The sequence below is a fragment of the Harpia harpyja genome, chromosome 1 (genome assembly GCF_026419915.1).
Source record: "Harpia harpyja isolate bHarHar1 chromosome 1, bHarHar1 primary haplotype, whole genome shotgun sequence".
Lineage (NCBI taxonomy): Eukaryota > Metazoa > Chordata > Aves > Accipitriformes > Accipitridae > Harpia > Harpia harpyja.
In genome coordinates this window covers 78,507,383-78,530,074 of record NC_068940.1, presented here as the reverse complement: position 1 = coordinate 78,530,074, position 22,692 = coordinate 78,507,383, and the positions used below count along the sequence as shown (strand labels likewise).

General features: G+C 37.7%; 1 protein-coding gene across 1 annotated transcript in view; it reads right to left on the bottom strand.

Annotated features, from left to right (window-relative positions):
* THSD7A (thrombospondin type 1 domain containing 7A) overlaps positions 1-22,692 on the bottom strand; it is a 290,245-nt gene that overhangs the window by 122,339 nt on the left and 145,214 nt on the right. The window contains exon 4 of the mRNA XM_052801303.1: positions 8,699-9,530. Within this exon, the coding sequence (XP_052657263.1) occupies positions 8,699-9,530 (832 nt within the window). The remainder of the gene's footprint in view (positions 1-8,698; positions 9,531-22,692) is intronic.

Sequence of the window (22,692 nt, the reverse complement as noted above, 5' to 3'; positions counted from 1 at the left end):
CTTTTCTCAGTAGAGAGGATCTCAGTAGATTGCTTAAAGTTTGCTTAAATCACAGTAGATTGCTAAAAGAAATGTGAGACTGTACAGAACACTTTCCAAAGACCACATCTGCCTCTTGTAACTGTAACCTCACAGTGAAGCGGTAAAATGTACCACACCACTCATTAGCATTGCATCCTAGAAAAGCTCAGGCTTACATTGCTGGGAAATCTGACTACCGATGGGCAGTCCCACAGCCTAGATCCTCACACCCTCTAACAGGACTACCTCACAGAAATAATCTGACTGGGTGAGAAGGTCAAATCAAGCTTTGAAATATATGTACCCATGTGTGCAATTTTCTACAGCAACCTTGAATGAATCCAGATCTTAATATTGCATGTGTAGGGTCTCCTTCTTGCCCTTTATCTGACCACCATGGAACCTTAAAAGATGCTCTGTATGAGTAATAGGGACTTTCGAGTTAACATAAGGAGACAAGAATCAAGCACAACGTCACAACGTGTTGCAACAAGCTATTTACCTTCTATGCAGTGCTCTCCGCAGAGTTCATACAGCTTTGTCGGATGCACTAATCTCTAAAGCAAAACAATCAAATGAACTCTATACCATTCTTGGATCAAAGGTATAGCTGGATTTTGAAAGAGATTCTGATGAACTCTTCGGTATAAAGAAAAAATAGTTTATTTTCTCATAAGTAAAATTAAATGAAAAAATAATTCTATTTAATTAGCAGGTACTAGACAGCAGGAATAGTAGAAAGGTGATTTAAATCCAGAGTTTAGATAACCCCCATGAGTTACTCTGAAGATGTAAAATATAACTTGTAAAGTCTAGTCATCCTTGAGAGTTTCAGTTTATGGTTGGTACACACTTGTTTTTTTAAACAAGTTAGTGAAAATACAGTGCCCGTATTTTTTCCTCGTGGCAAATGTAATGACTATCCCTCATGACATAGTCCTGATTCATTTTCCCTACAGCTGCACTGTTTAGTATTAGTCATATTGTACATTGTTCTGAGAAACTGTTAGTACCTTACAGTATAATGGGCTGTTATAATCACACAAACAATGACGCCACTTTTATTCATTTACAATTCAAGTACTGTCCACCTAAGTGCTTTTCACAAGACTACTTTCCCATGGTCCTTTCACAACTTTAATTAATTCTGCCAACAAAGATGCACAGCCAAAACAGTTTTGAAAAAAACAAAACCACTCAGGCTTTCTACATTACAGCAGAAAAAAATCCAGAGATTACAACTACTGTGTCAAGGAAAAATATATCGGCTAATACAGGCAAAGCAACAAGAAGTTCTACTACACCCAAACAAGTGGCAACAACAGCTGTTGTGGGGCTGTTGCAGATACCATAAGTGTCTAAGGGGACAAGAAAGCAGAAGTTTTTAGGGAGAGGTACTATCTTTCACAGTCCAATGATAGTGACATGTATGCACACCCCATGCTATAGATAAATTTAAAATTGGTAGAGCAGGTTATTTGGCCATAATCTACACAGATTATTTATTAAAGCTTTTTCTTTTTTGCAGAGGGGTGTCACTTTGTCAGTGGGAATTTTTGTTACATAGCATTAATCAGCATTTACTTTGACCCTAACTAACAGTTAGATTCATGGAGTTATCGGCAAAGAAAAATAAACACAATGCCAAACTTTGTGAATAAAAATATGCAATATTGAAGTTAAAGTTAAAATTAAAAAAAAAATTACATTACTAATATAATTTGTCTTTCAGGCATTATTTTTGATTTGTTCCCTGTATTAATGTCTAGCTTTGACAATATCACTGGTTTCATTTCAGTATCCAACATTTGGAAAAAAGGTGGTCAGTATTAGGAAGTAGGCTGGACATTTTATTTTCAGTGGGACCACTGAAAGTTAGGCACCCAACTCTGCCATTCTGGGGATCTGCAAGTGAAGCAGAACTCTGTGACTTCCCATCCCATGCAGTCCTCCACTCCTTGGGGGACAGCATCTCCCAGGAAGATGCTCAGCTCACATGCTGTACCATGACTTTATAAAGCTCATTGAGAAAACAGGGGCATACTCTATGTCCCAGACTATGCTCAGCAGTCACATAACAGAAAGAACAAAATATCTCTAAACAAATAATACATTCTAGTTTGTTCCTTATGGGACTATTTACAGACTATGATATGATACCAATATAAAGATGTCCAAAATTTAGGAAAATATTGCTTGATACATATTCTGAGAGTTTTGTTTATTTCGGCATACTAAAGTCAATTAACATAAAAATTCTCTGGCAATGAGACAGAAAAGATGCATAAAAGTACAGTGTAGGAGAATCTTTGTTAAAGATCTCAGGGCCTAATTCCATTTACCACTGTGCATCTTAATGTCTTACTAAATTAAGGCTAGAAATTAAACATAGCATTCATTCACAGAATTCATTCATTCATTCACAGGATTTATGGCCACTAGAGATTATCAGAACATGTAGCTTGACCCTCATTTCATTACAAGCTATTATATTTTGCTAAGACCAATTACATGTATTTGAATAAAAAATATATTCTAGAAAGGCATCCAATCTTGATGCTTTGCACAGAAATATATGAAAGTCATATCTAAATGACAGAACAACTGTTCACTATATGAAAAGAGTTAAAATATGGTGTGGAGAAAGAAATGGTTCATTGCTATTGTTTCAATTATTCAGCACAGTGTGTACGTTTCCATCTTAACTCTAGATTTTGGCATGGTATGTCAAATGTATACTAATACTGACAGGCCACTGTCAAAACAGCAGCCTCAGTAAGATGATGGAGCAGGTACTTAGAATAGGAAGGAACACCCAGTGAATAATATTATGCATATCCACAGAAACTACTGTCTCCACCAAAATCACATTAAAAATCTACAGGATGCTTCTGACTTTCAAATTCATGGAAATTCTAAAAGCGAAACAGTGGAAAATGGTAGGAAAGCAGTATGTATTGCATCCTGTTTCTCTAATAGCATTTCACATTTTTCTTATCCTGATGCATTTGACAATTACCCTGCAGTTTTTAGTTATCTGGAGGTTTTTCTTCCAAGATGACTTTCTTCTTCCCTGTTCCCCATTTGTTAATAGCATGTGCTCTAAGTGATTCCAAGTTAATTTATCAAGGTGACTGTCTATAGCTCATTATCCAAATATGTGATATTTACAGATGTTCTGTTACTAAACCACTTGTGGCTCCTAAACCCTTACAGTGTGATGAGCTTGTAGGCTTCCTCTACAAAAACAGCTACAGAGCTGCCTTTCCAGTAACATAAAAAACACCTGTAGACGTGCATGCTTCCATCTGGTCCTCAATGAACAAGCTAAAAGTTGCTTATGCTCCTTCACCTCTACAAACTGTCTTCTCTGCATAGCTAGTGCCTCTCCTTCCCATACCTGTCTCCCTGAAGCTATTCCACCTTAGACACTGCAACCTTCACACCCATCACCCTTTCTGCCTGTCGCTTCATGGAGCAGCTCAGAGAAGTACAGAGAATCTTCTAAGCAAGGAATGTATTACAGGGTCCAACAAACTGAGCTGCTGTATTATGGGTCTGAATCTCTCTTCTGTTTGCTCTCTGACAGCATATACCTCAGCATGACTCACCTGCTTCTCCAAATCAAGGGCATAAAGAAAGCAACAGGCTTATGCTGTATTTTTTTTTTTTTATCCTCCTCCACACAGCCTGTAACTTAAAAGGAGAGTGAGAGTCCATAAAGTGGATAGAGGCATTTGTTGCATGATTTGGAAGGTGAGCACTTGGATTAGGAGGTTTCAGGACCTGGAAAGACGAACAAAGTTAAAATGCCATCCTAGAGAAGCACATTCTCTCTCTTTTTCTGCTAATACATCCTGAGTATCACTTGCTCATCGGCCTAAACTCTCAGTTGGACATTCTCTAATTGCTCCATCCCTGAGTATCCAGCTTAAGACTTGTGGCCACTAGTGAATATAGTGGCTGTTATTTAAGCAGTTACGGGTCTATGAAGTAAGCTGAAAAATCAGGCATTATATACCTCAAAGTGGATGCCCAAAATTAGCAAGACATTTGAATAATTTTGGCCCTACTGTCATCTCTCATGTCTCAACTACAATATTGGAATAAATAAAAGCTCAAACTCTCCCAAACTTGAAAGTTAGTAAAGCGCTGCAATGAGACCATTATGGAAACTTCCAAGAGAGTTTAATTCATTACAAAGTGTGGATGTAGTCTGCTAGATATTTCATGAATGCACAGAATCAGTGAGGAGGATGAAAAGAAATAACAATTTCTTTTTGAAAAGGACAGAGGTGAAACAAATGAAACACAACCATATGATCAAATGTGTAAAAGGGCTAAACCAATCTGCCCAGAAACTGGTCAGCATTTCTTAAATTTTCGATGCTTTTCTTTCCCACCATTATGTTCCACTGCTGTTACTGCATAAGATTATTTCCCAACAAAGAATTAAAAGCTCTGAATAGATCTAAAAATTTACTGTTTCTTGAATTCTCACTTCAATTCATCAGTAAAGTTCAGCTTCACAAACAGGTCTCTGCCACAAAGGTGCTGCCAAGGGAATATTAACCAGTTCTGGGGACTGCAGCCAAAGAGCTGATGGGGACAGTTTCCTCCTTGGTCTCCTCCATTTCTCCCCCCATTCAGATAGAGGTGTTTTGGTCCCAGCTTAAGCAAGATAAACAAGCCATATCCGAATGATGGAGAAAGAGAAAGGAAATAGCGCAGAAATTCCTGGGGACTTTGTTTGGTTTGGGTTTGTTGGGGTTTTTTAAGTAGGCAGTTATATCCTTGCAGAACTGCTTTAACAACAGCCCCATTTGCAGCCATTTGAGCTCAATGATTCTTGGCAGTTGCAGGCTGTCCCTGTGCCTGTGGACCAACGGCAACGGGGGAACTTGATGGGCTTTGTCAGTGAATTTCAAAATCTTTGCTAAAGTGCAGAAACATACAGGGCAATAAGATACTCTCGTTCTGTTCCATGTTCTTACAGTTATAAATGTCTGTGCTTATAACCTGCTCCAGTCCTTCCAAATATCCAATTATTTTCCCAATCCAGTGAGTTCTCAATAAAGCATCTTAGTAAAGTATGTATGAATTAAACACTGCTACAACAAAATATTTTTTCTTAAACTTGTACAAAAGTGGCCTAAGCATTTTTGGTAAACTTTCCCCAAAAAGTCTGCTCAGGAAGACAATTATGAGGAAATGTTTGAGACCCAATGGTAAAAATTTGGCAAAGCAGATGAAAGCAAAACCAGATTATATATTACAGTAGAAAATTATATGCTTAACATGAGGCACAATCATCACAATTTGTAATAGTGCAAGCAGATTTGTAATTCAAAATGAAATTTTACACATTTTGTGTTTCTCTACATTGATAGTTTGTTGTCTAATGGCTCTCTATGGGACCTCAGGCAAAGTCCACTTTCACCAAAAAAAAAAAAAAGAGAAAACTTTTCAGAGGATCAGTATTGTCCTTTACACTAACAGCAACACTGTCCAGGTTTTGTTAGCTATCCAAAGCAGTCATTTTATAAGTCAGCTTTAATTATTGAATTCTTTCTTCTCCAACAATTCTATTTTTAAAATATTTTCAATGCTCCATAATTTCAGACTAAGGGAAACATAAAGCAAATATAGGCCATGTAACACATACATTATTGCAGAATGAGCAATACAAAATCCAATATTTCATTCTTCACGGGAGACTATGTATTGTTCACTTGGCAATAAAGTGTATAAATTACACTTTGATTTTCTTGTTTCACTTCTCTTTACCATGCCTGGTGTGCTGATGTGTCAAGAGAATTTGCCTTTTTGAAGTTTTGCTGACAGCGTTACAGAACCATTTTCTCTGGAGCACCCTTCTGAAACTTGTTTTTTGAAACCCTTTTTATACTGTACCAATTTTGCTACCTCTGCAAAAAATATTACTCGCCTGAGGGTTTTTATCCTTCTTTCAGTCATGCTGCCAGGGGGCTGATTGTTTCTGATTGTTAAAGTCAAAACTCCCCGAAAATGGACTATTCAAGCTGAAGAGCATTTACACATGAGCACAGCAGGTTTTCCAGTCACCTTACTTGTCTATATTATTTAGTAACACCGTTACTATATGACAGAGCTTATAAAATGCTGCCTGAATTGACAACCTGGGCAGAAAAAATAATTCTATTGCTTGAGATTCTGGAATGCCAATCATAGAGTAAAGCAGTTGGCCACTTAGTGAAGAGTGCAGCATAAATGAAAGAGATGGATATATAGATGACATATATAGATAGGTTTCCAAAAGCCAAAGTATCAGTGCCGGAATTTCTCACGAGTCATTTAACCAAATTTTCTTGTTTTCACTATGCAACTGGAAAAAAAGATTCTATGTTAAACTTGATGGGAAGACTGTTAGAAATCCTTTGTGTATTTACAACATAAGATTATACGCATTAGACATCAAAATGTCTACTGCATCGTTTGTATCATTTTCTCTTCTGTGAAGAATCACTCCTATGTTTTATTATCTATTGTTTCACTGCCTCAGGCAAGCAGGTTTCATCCATTCCCCTGCTACAGCCTGAAATGTGTGTATATGGTATAATATGCTGAGGTATCTGAAATTAAGACAGCATTACTGATCTGAGTGAATTCAAGAGCAAGTGTAAAGATGCGGAGTAAAGTATGCCATTGACTTCCAATTATACTTTTACTCTCTTTTACCATTTATCAGAACCTCAGCATATGAATGTCGTCCCTCCTTCGTCTCATCCCCCCCCCTTTTTTTTTTAATGTGGTAGTCCTGAATTATTTGTTTAACCTTACAAAAACTTGGGAACTTTCAAACAGAGTGGCTGGCTGCTATCTGCTTGGAACTGATATGTTTAATAAATTATTCCCTGTATTTAAAGGATAATGATGTTCCTGTGCTAGGCACAGTGTGAGCTGCATGATGTGAGGCTGGAAAAAGAAGGGGTAAAGGCACCCTCTTCCTGTACCAGCACTGACATAGTGCTGCAGCCAGCATGTGGGACTGCCTGAAAGAACTCATTTTGAGATTCCTTGCGCAGACATTCATCCAAATGTGGGTCAAAATATGGAAGAACTGTAGAAAACCAGAGCTAGAAGAGACTGCAAAAAACTATGCAGTCAGCCCCTCTTCCCTAACCAAGAGTTACTCGAGGTGTGTCATTACTGACACATGCATTTCTAGCCTATTCTTAAAAACCCTTAAAGATGGAGGTGCCACACATTCCCCAGGCAATCCTTTCCAGAGCTTCACGATTCCCAGTATTGAGAAGTCTAACCTCATTCAGCACTGCTGTAATTACACCATTATTGCTTTTCCTATACATTCATAATATAGGGAGAATAGTTTGTTCCATTTGTCCTTGTGACGGGTTTTTACACACTCATAGACACTTCACATCTTCACCTGTATGTCCCTCCTTCCAACTAAATAACCCAGATCTTTCAGTTCTTCCCTTAAGCCAGGGACCTCTTATCATTTTCCTGTTTTACTTCTGGATCCTCTTTTGAAAGGAAATATACTAAAAAAATGTTTACTACACTTGAAAAACTACAATATATGGTTTCTGATAGGAAAGGTTGAAGCAATTACAAGTTCTGTGATAGAATGTTTAACTGGCATAACAAAAACTCCAAAGTAAAATACCCTGAAAAAAGTTCATAAACACTAACCTAGCAGCAATGGGTGTCAGCCTCATTCAGCAAGATATCTTAGTCATTTCACAGTTGAAGTGAAATTGATTAATCATGCATTGAACTAGAGGGAAGGAAATAGAAAGAATCACATCAAAGACAGAAAAAGGTAGACTAGACTGAAAGAAGATTTTTGAGTTGGACAAAAACATTCCGGGGGACAGGAAGGAAAAAACATGAGCTAGCAAGAGAATGCCAGGTGAAACAAACAAGGAAGATAATACGGTTGCAGAAATGTACCCAGAAGCCTACAGAAAGAGTTATCAGAACATCTATGACTGCCAAAACTCTTGAAAAGTAAAATAATAAATAATTTAAAAAAAAAAAAAAAACAAAAAACAAAAACCCCCAGATAGACAGCATAAAGGTGCAGATGAGAAAGAAAAAGAGTAAGTCCTTTCAGGAATTTTGCCATAGGAATCAAGAGGGGCAAACAATATTTCATGCTCTTCTATTTCAAAACAAAAGGTACTGGAAAGAATAGATACTGCCTTCTCATGCAGCATCTTTCTCTTTGTTTTCTACTTTTATTGTGAGTCTGACCCAGCCCAGTTTCCTGTTAGTCTTTGTGCCCAGAGCCTTAGAAACAGCAACATCATGTCTTCCAAACATGCATGGCTTGTTAGAGAGCAAAAACCTGCCTGAACCCACAGAAACAGAGCAGACATTGGACAAATACCTTCAGGCTTTTGGGGGAAATCTACTTAGACAAACAGAGGCTAGGGAGTTAGCATAGTTTAACAGTGCATATTTATGTGATGCTTAGCATGGTCACTAGCAAAGTTTGAATGTTTCATGTTATAGAAACATCTTGAACTTGATGAGGGATGTTCATATTGTAAATAGTGTATGCCCCATACTGAGATTCAGGCTTGTGTAAAATAATACCAGTGTGCACTTATGCATGCTTTACTTTAAACAGACAAAAATAAAGATGTGCAAATTAATAAATAGTGATTACCTCAGAGCGGCAGTTTTCCCATTTCTGTGAGTACATGTGACCTGCCTGGTTTGGTATCCAATTTGTATGTCCCAATATTTGTTCTCCTGTCTATTCTGTCTGTTTCGATTCCTCTTCTTCTTAATTAACTCACGAGCCTCAGGATCCCGAACTGCCTTTTCCCTGTCCTTTTCCTTGTCTTTGCTCTTCCCTCGTTTCCTCGCTTGCCTTATTTGTCTCGAATGGGGCACTGAGCACGCACTCCAGGGTCCCACATTTAGGCTATACAGGCTTTCTTCAGCAGCGCACGGGCTAGACTGACAGATCTGAAACTCGGTGAGGTTAGGACAAGCAGACCCACCAAACTGCGGTGGAGCCACAACATGCCGAGTTCGATGCTGAAGCCCGTTGCCGCAGGTCTTGGAGCACTCTGACCAGGGGGCAAATTCGGCCACAATGCAGTCCTGCCGGCATGGGATGAGGCATGCCTGCTCCTGGCGGGGCTTTGGCTCAAAGTACTCACAGATGACATCCTCAGCCGGAACTCCGTTGGACTTCTGGATACAGGTGATGTCCCTTGTCTGGATCCCTTCCTCCCCTCTGAGGCACTCCAGGGGCTTCTCATGGCTGCGGGAGAGGACAGGCCGGCACTGGTTCCAGCTGCCGATCTGCCAGTCGTATAGCTCCTTGTGCCAGTCGCAGACCCGAAAACAACTCTGCTGGTTGTCTGGACGCTCCAGCTGCTTGCAGTTTGTGGGCAGCGTGGTCCAGCCCTCCACATGGGCGCACCACACCGCTCGCGTCTGGATGCCACCTGGACCGCACTCATCTCCCATGCATCTCCCCCATGGACCTGGAAAACAAGAGAAGATGCTAACATTGCATGCTTAATTTTTCCTCTGCCATGGTGCAGAGGAAAACCGAGCTCACAGAACCAATTTTGTATTTCCTACATCTCTAAGAATTTCAGTCTTGTAGAAACTCAAACTTGGAAAACACAAAACAAGTATGGGATTATTCTTCATCTCCTATTTTTAGGGTTACAAATACCTCTCACTTTTTGTCCTAGGCAAATTAAATATTTAATTTCAAGAACATACACAGGAATTAATCACATTAGAGGACTAAGAACTGAGCAATCACAAGGTCATCATGTATTTTCGACTAGCAAGATAGGAGCCAAAGTCCTCCCAGCCAAGACATGGATCTAATCTTCTGTCTCACTTGCATGAATACGCTTTTCTGGACTGTTTTGGGTTTTGCTTCGCATTTCTACTGCACTACTCTTTATACCCTGATGCCAATTAATATCGTATTCTCTTCCTTCCATATTGTGTTAAATAATGAGAATAACAACATAATACATTTTGAAAAACAGAAGTAATTTCAGGTAGGCCACTTCTATTCTTTCCTTTATTATAACTAAAATAAAAATTAAAAGCCAGTTAAGGTGTGTTTGTTTCACACAATCTGTGAAGTGATTATACGGAATAAGTTCTTGAAGACAGAGACATACCAGCTGGTAACTCTCCAAAGAACAGAAGTTAATGCTTTTTTTAAATCTCTAAGGTCTGTGGTAAATACTTGACGTGTTGTTATAATTAGTGTCAATGAAACCAATAAAAACCTATATCCTTGAAAGCTGATATGGTTGCTTTTCCCATTGTTAAAAACTGTAATATTCACCTGGTTCAACTCACAAAATCCACAAATCAGAGCGTAAAAAACCTGTATTTTTCAGGTTTTTAAGACCTCCCCTCATACACACTGTGCACTGACTTACTATGAAAGAGGAGAAGAAAAAGCAGTTCAGAAAAAATCTGCAACAATTTCCCAAAGAAAAGATGTCCATCTGCAGACAGTTGGTCACACAGAAGACAATTCCTCTGACTGTGGAGTACTCATGTTCTATGAAGAAATAGGGGCCAGGCCACACAATCCTCATTCACCTGAATGACCCCAGTAACAAGACTATTTGTGTGAGTAAAGTTATGGGAGATGCTGGGCTGAGCCTTCATTATTTCCAAAACAGGTTAACAGAATAATTCTGGTACTGCACAAGACTAAGTTAAATGAACTATGGCAGGTACAAATTATTTACAACACTTTCTTATTCAATGACTGGAGGGAATATGAAGTCACATCTTATTACTGATTCCCAGGAGCTTTAAAACTCTAATTGACTTCAACACAATTTTCAGCTGTTCATCCAACATTAACTTCAGTAGCAGTTTGGGAATGGGCTGATGATAGGCTATACACTTAGCTTCTGCTCCTCATTGCCTCTTTTTTAAGTAGACACTGCAGCTGAACAATATGTTTGCAGTTCTAATATCCTAAGCATTAATACTCTATAGCAAATGCCAGCTGGCAGAGACTGATTCAGCCCATGGAAATTCATCTGTACTTTTTGCAGATTAAGTTTGAATTATGGTTTCCAAGTTTTAGCTAGCTATCCAGAAAAATAAATGTATGTTAAATACAAATACATTTCAGTTTCCATTTCATCAAGATTACCCTACGTTATCTCTAAACAGCCTTCCACAAATGACATAATCATTGTTGTATTTAATTTAGGTGTATTTACACTGAGTTAAGAGATATCATTTCCCCAGAACACCACTTGGAACACGCACCAACTTTAAAAGAATAGACTGCAGAAAATCTCCAACTAAAGCAGATATAGTCATGATTGAAATAAAGCTAAATTGTTCATCTTGCAAACTACAAATTTCTGTCTTATCAGATCACTGCACCTTGTGTATACTTTGTGTGTTCAATGAAGAAATCCCTCTTTTTAAAGATCAGGTCTTTACCGTACTCCAGATGAAGAGTTTGCTCATTTGGGATCCTACCAAATTTCCAATCGTCAATTATCCAAGAAATCACATTGTACTTAAAAATTGAAGATACTTAGATGTCAAGCACAATCCAATTCATTGACATGTTTATACTAATACGAATGATAAAAATGTCAGTCTCAATGTACTAACTACTGCCTTTGGCAATGTAAATATGAAAAAAAATCTGTACATGAGTGTGACAATTGGCCAAAATAAGTTCTTTCAATAGATTGCAATAATATTTTTAGAACTGGATCCAAAGTAACAATGAGGTGCACAGACAGGCTCATGTATTAAACTGCATTATTTTGCTTTTGCTGTGAAGTAGTATGCAATTTTATAAAAGCATTGCCAGTGAGTACCGACAAACCACATTTACATGAACCTTTGAGCAAACTACTACTCAGCATCTCTAGGTTCACGTAGTTGTTGACACAGAGCTATTAGGGATGTTTCTGACCCTCTCCCTTATCTACATGAAGTTGAGTTTTAAGTTTAAATACAAAATAATCTGTTTAGAGTACAAGGCTAAAAGTACACCAAAAGCTTAAATTTTCACTTTACTGCACGCTTCTTTATATGACTATGACAGGGCCCTAAACTGAGCCACAGCTTTGGGGCAGGGATCTATTTAGGCTTTCTCCTCAGTGAGCTCCCTCAAAAGACTAAAGGGTTTCCACAGTTGACCAAACCAAATTTAATTTGCACGGAAACTTAAAACTTGTGGAGGGGGGAGGTGTTAAAGAATGTAAACTGAAAGCAAAAGCAAGAAATGAAAAAATAAGCGAGTTATACACAATTCTTCCCTTGCCCGCTGAGCCTCCGTGGTGACTCCGTGCTTTCTTCCCATACAGTGACTTTCTGAGTGGCAGCAAACACTGTCCTGTGCTCTCTGACCTCTAGAAATTCCTCTCCCCCTGCAGTCTGGCCATCTACTCCCTGCCATACCCCCCACACTCTCAGACTTTTTCTCTTTTCTATGCTATCTCCCCCATCTTTGTAGATGGCTCCACCAACTACATCTTCAAAAAATGTAACGCCAATTAGGAACAAAAAAGCGTAACTGGTACCATTCTTCACAACTAGCCACATTTCTCTTTGGGGGTTATAGAAGATGGGGGAGGGGGGGACAAACAAACAAACAAAAACCAGACAAAACCCCCTAACACTTCCATACTCAGTGCTTCTTTAGAATAAGAGTTTTAAGCTAACTTCCAATGAATTAATTTCAAAATACCTATGAATATCTCGGCAATCTTAACAGCTTGCTTTAACCTAGTTGTCTTATTCTGGGAGAAGAAGAGGAATTGCTATGTTGTTACTTTCTTTAACTTTTAAAAAATAAAATTTAAAAAAAGTATTTCTAGCAATATGAACAGAAACTTGCTTTGACCAAAATTATTCAGAGAAATACCAGATTTTTTTTTTCTTTTGAAAACAATTTCTGGCATCCACATTAACCAACATTTCATCAGTTTTCAGCTGCACAATGCTTTGAAATCTTCAGTTAAGTTATCCACATTTTCTTGTAGGAAAGTCACTGTTGTTAATCTCAAGCACTTGCTGAGGAACATTGCGGCCATATGTTCTTTATATGGACCTCACAAAAAGAGAGAGAGCAGCTCCTCTGCAACTCCCTTTACAGGTACCCATCTCTCTCTACCAATTATAAAAAGAACCTACAATGATTTGCTTCTAAATTAAGTGGCCCCAAACACATTGCAAACATCAAGGCCAGACATGGTTCTCATTTGAAAATAATCACAGAAAAGCAGGAAAAGAAATGTCTCTGAACTGAGTAAAGGGGCTTTGTGACTTTGTCCAAATAACAAGAAATGCATCCCAAAGTAGTCCTAATCCACTGCGGTTTTTTTCTCATTGCCACAGATGGAAGAGAGAGCACCCAGCACATGCTTACAGTATTTCTTTGCTTGCTGGTCAAGACATCACTGAAGATACATGATGAAAAAACAGTGAAGGCACAGGCTTTGAATGATCCTCAGAAGTATGAGAAAACCACATACAGATCACCTGCAACATGCTTTTTATATTATATCATTATTATGGGCAGTACATTTACCACAACGTTTGTAAATGTGAAATTCTGGGATAAAATTAATTTTGCAGAAACTAGTGTAGCATAGATATGCAATTAGGCAATGAAAGACATCAGCAGAATGCAGTGTAAAGAGTCTCACCCACCACCATCACTTAAAGGCTGCAGGAGGTGGGGGGTGGCTGCTCTTTCACAAATCCTCAGCTGATGTTAAACACTAGTAACAACAACAGAAAGTCTTTAGGAAAGCTGTCAAGCCTAATCAAGGCCTCATATGATGTTTTAATTTGCTCTTTATGAATATTCTTTAGGTTCTCTCTTTCCCACTGAAGCAGTCTTCACGCAGACACGCTGCTCTCCCTGCTGTGCACTGATCCAGTTATGCCTGGGCAACGGGATGTATGTGCACTCAAACCATTTTGCACTGGGGAAAAAAAGCTGCTGCTGTGAATGCAAAGCATTTTTTCTTAGGATTTTGTTTTAAGCATATTTAGATGAGGGAGTCATAGTTTACCTGTAGTGAGCTGTACTTGTATCATGAAAATACCATAATTTATCTGCTCTTTGTTTAATCAGCGTATTAGAAATGGCAGTTACAGAAATAAATAGGAAGCTTGCTTCTTTGCTGTTGGGAGTTGTCACTGAAGTCTTAGTGAGTTTAAAATGTCATTAGTACTTCTTTGTCTTCTAAAGAGATTACTGTAAAATACAATATTAAGATTCCCTCTAAGCTTCTGGAGGATTAACATTTATTTTTATCAGGGAGCAGGAAAGTAAGTGAATTAACCATTACTGCAAGTTTATTCTGAAATTTTAGGGAGTGATCACAATGGAGTAAAAAAATCAAGACAAAATCCCCACTAAAGCACTGATAGCTTTGCAGCTAACTGAGAACAAAAGTAAGCTACCGCAGTATTTAATATCTTATATATTAACATTGTTTCAGGTATAAAAATTATCACTATTTGAAGAAGAAAAAACTTATTTTGAACTTTAATCCAGGGCAAATAAGTCTAGGTGAGAATCCCTTGAGCTTTTCTCCACATGCAAATACAAAAAAATAGACAAAACAAGCCTCCTACTATCCCCAAACATAAACCTCAAAACATCTCTTAAAACATTGAGCAAGATGTTACTCCCATTATTAATAAATGAGGGTTGCACCACTGATTTCTTCTGAATTTTGCTGTACTTTCAATGAGAACTGGTTTTGACCCATTTTGTGTTACTGGTTTGGTGCTTGTAAGTAGCATTAACAGTTTAATACCAGAGTGAGAGACACGGACTGCACAAGACAATGAGCAGCTTAGTTTTCATTATTTTGAGAGGATTGTATTTAAAGAGAATACTGAGAGACTGTTTAGCAGAAATCTACTTTTCCTAAGTTCAGAAACAAGCCAGCATTACCCAATATTGGAGACCTCAAATTTCTTTGTATTATGAGATGGTTGTGATGAGGGCCATGAAGGTTAACTGGGTGATACAGGGCTGAGAGTCAGAAGGACACCAGTATTACAAGGTACAGTTCAAGCCTAAGCAGTAAATCTGGAGAGAGGTCAAAAAGACACAGATCAAGAAGTCTTTGAAGGAGATAACAGTGAATGCAAACTGCAGCTCCTGATAGCAGAGCCGGTCAAGGAGCAGGATGAACAGCAGGCCACCGAGAATATAACAGCCTCGGAGCTGCCGCCAAATCACTTGCGGATCCGCTTGGCTAAACTAAAATACAATAAGCATGTCTATAACTTGGTACTTGTCCTGGTTTCAGCTGGGATAGAGTTAACTGTCTTCCTAGTAGCTGGTACAGTGCTATGTTTTGAGTTCAGTATGTGAAGAATGTTGATAACACTGATGTTTTCAGTTGTTGCTCAGTAGTGTTTAGACTAATGTCAAGGATTTTTCAGCTTCTCATGCCCAGCCAGCGAGAAAGCTGGAGGGGCACAAGAAGTTGGCACAGGACACAGCCAGGGCACCTGACCCAAACTGGCCAACGGTGTATTCCATACCATGTGACGTCCCATCTAGTATAGGAACGGGGAAGTGGGGGCAGGGATTTCGCCGCTCGGGGACTGGTGGGGTGTCGGTCGGCGGGTGGTGAGCAATTGCACTGCGCATCATTTGTACATTCCAATCCTTTCATTATTTCTGTTGTCATTTTATTATTGTTATCATTATCATTATTAGTTTCTTCTTTTTCTGTTCTATTAAGTTCTTATCTGAACCCACGGGTTTTGCTTCTTTTCCTGATTTTCTCCCCCATCCCACTGGGTGGGTGGGAGTGAGTGAGCGGCTGCGTGGTGTTTAATTGCTGGCTGGGGTTAAACCACGACAGTACTGTATACCTATATTATCTATATTTGCTGCCGTAATTGTGTAAAGCAAAGGAAAAACAAAGTATTTTTATCACAGGCAGTAGCTAACTGAGAAAGTCTAAACAGGAAACTGAGTCTCACTGGTACAGACACGTTGCATATTACACTGGGAAGAAGTAATACAGCAAAACGCCAAAATTCTAGATAAATTATTGATTGCTTTTTTTTTTTTTAATATAGAATCTGAGACGCTGCCAACACGACAAGCTGGGTGCATTTGAAGAGACAGATTCTGTAATTTATACTATCGGGAGTGCCAAGACAGCAGAAGATCATTGATAGACAAAACCTTTATTTTTGCATCATTCCCACCCGTGGCAGGACTCCCTGGGTGCTGTATGACTTGCCGCCTGCTCTGTTTGCCAGTGAACTCTCCCCTCCAGGAGTGCTATGGATCACCTTGACTGTTATTTCTATTTAATGCTTTTGTCTTTCTCAGCTCCTCTTTCAGAGGTTGAAAAGAACATGCAAGGCAGTGTCTGCATCAAAGAAAATGGATTCAGGATATGGAAGAGAGATAAAAAAGGAAAGGATTCTCAACATAATAAAACATAACACCTGTGATTCAGAGGAAGATAATGGAATATCAAATATGCCTCCAAATTATTTGACTCCTAGGTTAATTTTTTTAATTCCTGAGAGTATAAGGGAGAGTGTAAGCCACACTGCAGTTCAAATAATTTCAGAATCTGAAGAACAAGTTCACATTTCTCAAATTAACAAGGAAATATAAGAATTAACAATAAAAAACAGTGATGTAGATTAATCTAATCTATAAATTTCACATTGTTTCCCCAACTTTCCAGGGCACGCTTTCAAACAATGAGATAAAGACAAATTTGAAAGTATACAAAAATCAGCCACTTAGATATCTTTCTAGCTGTGCACATAATTATTAAGGCACTTTATAAGTCTGGGCTCTTTTATTTTTTCCCCTATTTATATCCATTGGGAAAATACATTCACACATGTTCTTGATACTACTAATGGCATGGTAATTAACATTATCCATCTGTTTTCAAATTTCTCTTAAAATTATGAATGTAACACACATGAAATAAAACTAAGAGTAACCTCACCAGTTTAAATTCTGACATCAACATTACAAAAAGCATAACGCTTATTCAGTGTTTCCCTAACTGACCATTTTCATACTAGACCCTCACAAATTACTGGAACCAAATTTTACTCATTTTCCTCCACCAAGTACTCCTTTTGTATATTAGAAAACTGGTGTGTCTAAACCAAGGTTGTGTACTCCATAAGAAAAAATTTTGAATTTAACATGCTTTCCCAGTGTTGATGCAGTGGCCTACTCCTTTGCCATAATTCATTTTAGTTTTAACACCACATTTCACTTGGTAAAGGGTTTTTTTGTCTGCTTTGTGTTTTTTCTGCCTTAACACTGTGACATTTATAATATATATGGAAATTTTTTTCATCTGTTATAAACATGGAAAGGGTAAAAACTATCTATTTCCATAGTACCAAAAAAACCCCCAAATAAACAAAATGGTCTCAAAATTTTTCTCCTTTATTTAATATAATGCTACTTCTTCATCCCCCAGACAGCCAGGTCTGAAAATCTAATTCAACACTTAAAAGGAAACACACCCCCGCCCCCCCCCCCCCCAAAAAAAAGAAGAAGAAAAAGAAGAAGAAAACCCAACCACCTCCTTATATTTATCACGGTTTAATATTTATTTTGTTGCTCTGGCTGTGTGGATTCAAATTATTAAATAAACTGCATCAGAGCTCATACTTTTCATACCACACTTCTTCCCAAAGTAATTTGAATGTACAGCAGCGTAACACCCTGAAAATCGCTATCTATGCTGAAGCTATCGAGAGCCTCTAGCTCACAGTAGTAGTGCAACATGATTATCTGAAGTATATGCTAGCACATACGCAAACATGAAAGGCTGACAGCTCACAGTGCAGAACTATCTGGCTTTGTGTTGTTGTCATAACCTGTAATGAAATCCTTTCCTTTAGGCTTATTATAAACTTAAGCTAATTCTCAAAAGATTATTCTGTTTAAAACAGTTCTTCCTCCAAACCTTTTTTTTTTTTTTTAACATGAGTTCCTTTAACTATTCATTTTTCCTTCACATAGTATAGCAGTAACAGCCAAAATGAATATTGAATGAATACAGGAAAGGAATACTTAATTGAAGCAGCATGCTTTAAAGAGAAATAGAGCTTCTATGTTCTACAAAGCAATTACATTGCTTTGAGCCTGTAGTCATGTTGTAATAAATACTTCTGATATTGTAAGATACTGAATACAGTTTCTTCTAGCCCACAGTCTGTTTATGTATAAAGCTGGTTCATGGACATTTCTTAGTTTCATTAGAGGTGGTGTTAATCCATACTAATGTATTCCTCATTCTCCTCTCCTTATGTTCTCTCTCTAGTCTGAAAAGCCAGATAACACTCTTCTGACAAAATGATGATTTCCATACATAGCAAACACCATCGCAGGCTTTGTAAGTTGGATGAAAGGCTTTATTAACCTTTGCTTGTATCTCTCCTACAACATCTGTTTTGGTTTTTTCTGATTACTAACAGTTGAAAGCTGCTCTGCAACTCCTGCCTGACACAGCTATACTGAGTCAGACCAAAGACCTACCTACCCCGCGACCCATCTCTTACATCAACAAAGAACAGAGGCTTGAAGAATATATCCATACGGTAAGCATATATGATGCCTTCCCTGGTACCCTCCCAGCTTCCCATTATTTCCAGCTCACACACCATAGCAGACATATTAGTACAACCCTTCTAATATAATTAACACTTATACATGGACATCAGATAAAAAACATCCATATGCTCTTCAACTGCCTTCTAAAGAAGATCAGTTTTAGAAATCATGTTAGAAACTCCTAAATTTGCTGTTCTTTTTTTCTGTGCAAGGCTACCAGAAATGTAATGATAGAAAACACATGGCATGAACCTATTTTTTCTTATGCAGTGGGCAAGGAAAAAAAGAAACCAAAAACCACTCCCATGAACAGCAGAGCCGATTATGAGTGAATCTGTGAAATCAAGTTACCTCCAATAATTATACAGACTGTAATCATGAATAAATATCAACATTTTACAATTAAAGCTCAACAGTTATATGAGCAACAGATTATTCTTATCTGTGCCCCTGTAGATTTTTACAGCTCGCTCTGCATCAGAATCTGATTTTAAGAAATAGATTATTGAGAAAACCAATTCAGGATCCACTGCCTATTAAAGAGAAGGATTTGATTTGTATAGATTAAGATGAGGTTTTCCTCTTGGTTTTGAACAAAGATTCACTGTTTTCTCCTTGTTGGCATTTTATATTCAATTTACTCACAAATCTCAAAGCAAATTTTAACTGAAATACTGCTAAGACAACATCTCACTTAACCTGAAAATCTCATTGCTAGTGCTATTCTCAGTGACTATACATGGAAATGCAGATTTTTGGACTAATTCACCCAGCTAAGGCTTGCCTTTCATTTTTCATCAGAGTGAACCCCGATTAGATCAATTGAAAAAACACCGTTAGCCTTGTCATGACACCCGGGCATCAGCATGTGTTGCAGCTCCAATTTCTTGGTACTATTAGGAGATTTTATTTTTGTGAAGTCTCATGGTAATCAGCCATATTGAACAGGTCACAGGGACTTTAAATCAGATCACTTTCACTTCTAGCATGAATAATTTTTCAATTCAGTTTGTTAAACGTGATTTTCTTTAGTACATGCAGGCTGATATATTAAAAAGAGAAGACAAAATATTTCTGTTTCAGTTAGCATCAAGACCAAGAGAATGCTTTTATTTTTTTGCTTCTGTCTCATTTTCTGCCCTTTTATTTCTTTCCCTTGCTCATCGTAGCCTCCCGCTGTGGTGCTGATGGCCAGAAGTGCTAGTTGCGAGGCTGCCACAACCACAGGGTACATCCGTCAACACAGGCCATCACACTTGTGCCAGCCCAGCGGTTTGTAATCCCAGTCTCTGCTTACACTAGCTAAGGGCAAAAAAGTCAAAAACCTCCTTCAGTGAGGTAGGAATAAATTTACTGCTACAGCTTTTCAGAGACTGGCTACAGCTTTTCAACTAGACTACTAAAACCAGACATCTGAAATTAAATGTAGTATCTTCATGCACTGACTTTTTTAGAGGGTCAGACTTCCTGCAAGATGTAAAGTCAGACAATGTAGCAGGAAGTTGGTTATAAGAAAAAACTACAATTTAGTTGCATGAAGTCAGAAAGATTGTTCTCTCAGCCCTATTGCTAGCCTGCAGGATGATGTACGTACACCATTTCTGTCTCCTTGCGCTTCAGCTTCTTCTGTGTAAGGCAGGGACAACAATATGAATTTTTAAAGCCCATTTAGATGTATTGATGAAAACCGGTGTGCAAGAAGTAAATAGCAGTAGGAATACATGTTCTGTCATTTCCTCCCTGGAAGCACAGAGTTTACTCAATATCTTTCCTTTGAGTTTTGCCCTAAATCCCAGTTGCATTGAAAGGTGTTTTAATAAAAAAGCAAGAAGCCCAAACGATAAGCTGCTGCTTTTTCTTACTCTTGACAGAAATCTTACACATAGAGCACAGTGTGCATACTTCTCATCCGTCTTCCCTCTGCCTCCTTGGACACAAGAGAGCCAATATAGTTATTCAAGGATCAAATAGGAAGGTTTCTCATATCTCTGGATTCTTTACAGTTGTTTTCTTTGCCACTAATGGAATAAAATAAAATAGGAGACCCGAACTTAATGAATATCACTTAGATAATGTTCTGGATCTGTTGTCTTTTGGTTTTCTTCTAATTCATTGGAGCAAAGAAAGTTTCATAAAATTGCATCTTCTAAGTACAGAACATTACATAAAGGGTCAATTTTATATATTTATTTTTATTTACCTTTAAATATTTTATTACTTAAATTGTGTTAGACTAAAATAACAATCCAGTCATAAATCTTTTGAAGTGCACTAAGACTTTATGTCTTGCTGAGATACATTCTCCCAAGCATATCCTCTGTTCATTTATTATTCATTGTCATCTACAGTTTGCTGAATTCTTGTGAAACCCATTTTCAATTTTTAAATGGCAACTTTCCCCTAAAATTGTGGTGCTTTCATTATATAGACATAGTACTTAAAACTACGGGAAGGAAAGCCAACTAAGCCATGCGGACGTACTCAAAATATAGGTGCCGCTGTGTATCAGACAAGAATAGATCTATATTAGTTTTGAAGAATTCTTGTCAGGACCTTATGAAACCTGTCACTGCAATCTATGCCAGATAAGTAATGTCTTCATCTGAGTGCTCTGTAATCAATCATTTTAATTCCAGACACAACTGAGATAATTAATTCAAAAAAGTCACTATTACTTACTTCCATCTGGCAAATGTGTTGCACAATTGTCTTAAGATAAGCATTTTTGTCTATTTTTGTGATGTTGGAAATATTTCTAACAAACCCTTCTGTGTAAATAGGGGTTTTTTTTAATTTCTGGTTTAGAAATAAGTAGTAACTTCTATGAAATATTAATGTAGGTAGTCATTTCAGTATCTCAGACCATATCATAACTTTGTCTTTTAAACAGAACTCCCCATTAATTGCAGCAGTGACTTCTGCTTAAAAATACATGAACTTGATGTGGTATTATCACACTAATCTATTACAACAACCCAAGATGTCCTATTAAAAATGCAAGGAATCACTATTACAAAAATTTAAAAGTATACAAGTATTTTAAGGAGGCCATCACAAGAATACTCTCATATCCAGAAATCTCCAAGAGATTTCTTAAAATTCCTCTCACCCATCAAAGAAACAGAGACAGGAACACAGTGACCAATCTCTGCCTTAGTCTTCTGTTGTAGCACAAAAAACACATACCTTTCCATTGCAGGTACTACCTTTGATTTCTAAAGTTTCTTCAGAGGTCATTTCATAAGAAGTAACAGCAGAATCTTTTAGTAGATGCTATTAGAAAATGACACCTCTTTTACTCTTTTATCTTGACAGAAGAATCCCTAAATAGTGGGTAAAACTTTTTTTTTTCTTTAGTATCACGTTTGATCTTCTGTAGATTTGGAAGCATTTACTCGATTGTTATGTTGGCAAACCTCTCAGTTAAGAGAAAGTGAGAGATGGAGAAGGCATCAAAGACTTCAAATGTGCAAAGCTATGGGGTTGAGAAACAAATATGGTATCGGGGCAAACTGCATGTTCCTCTCCAGAAAGGCAAACACAAGAAATGAATTTTTGTCTTTTCTGTTAATTTGCTGCTTTGTTGGAAACTGTGCTAAAGTGTCAAATTTCAGCAGCGAGCAATGTCATTGAATACACCTCCAGAATGATTTTATGTCACTACTATTTTCCTATCCTCAAAGACGACAGATTTCCTTTCTGTTCTCCTCTAAACAGGTCCACACTCAGCCTTCAGGCCTTTGATTTCATCAGACATTGCGAAAGCTTCTGGAAAGGAAAATATGACAGAATATGCATCACGTAGTATTAATCAGATATTTACCAAGCAAATTCTTTTAGTTTAAATTTTTGAAAAAAGGCAATTAGAAATTTTTTGAAAGAAATCCCAACAACATGTAGGTCTGACAAAATTCTTGTGCAGATGAAAAAACCCAACACTCTACAGTAAAGAGAAATTCTTCGAGAGAGCTCAGCATAAAGTAAAACATGGTAAGACAGAGCAAGGTGTCACTTGTAACTGCTATTAAAATAAGTGA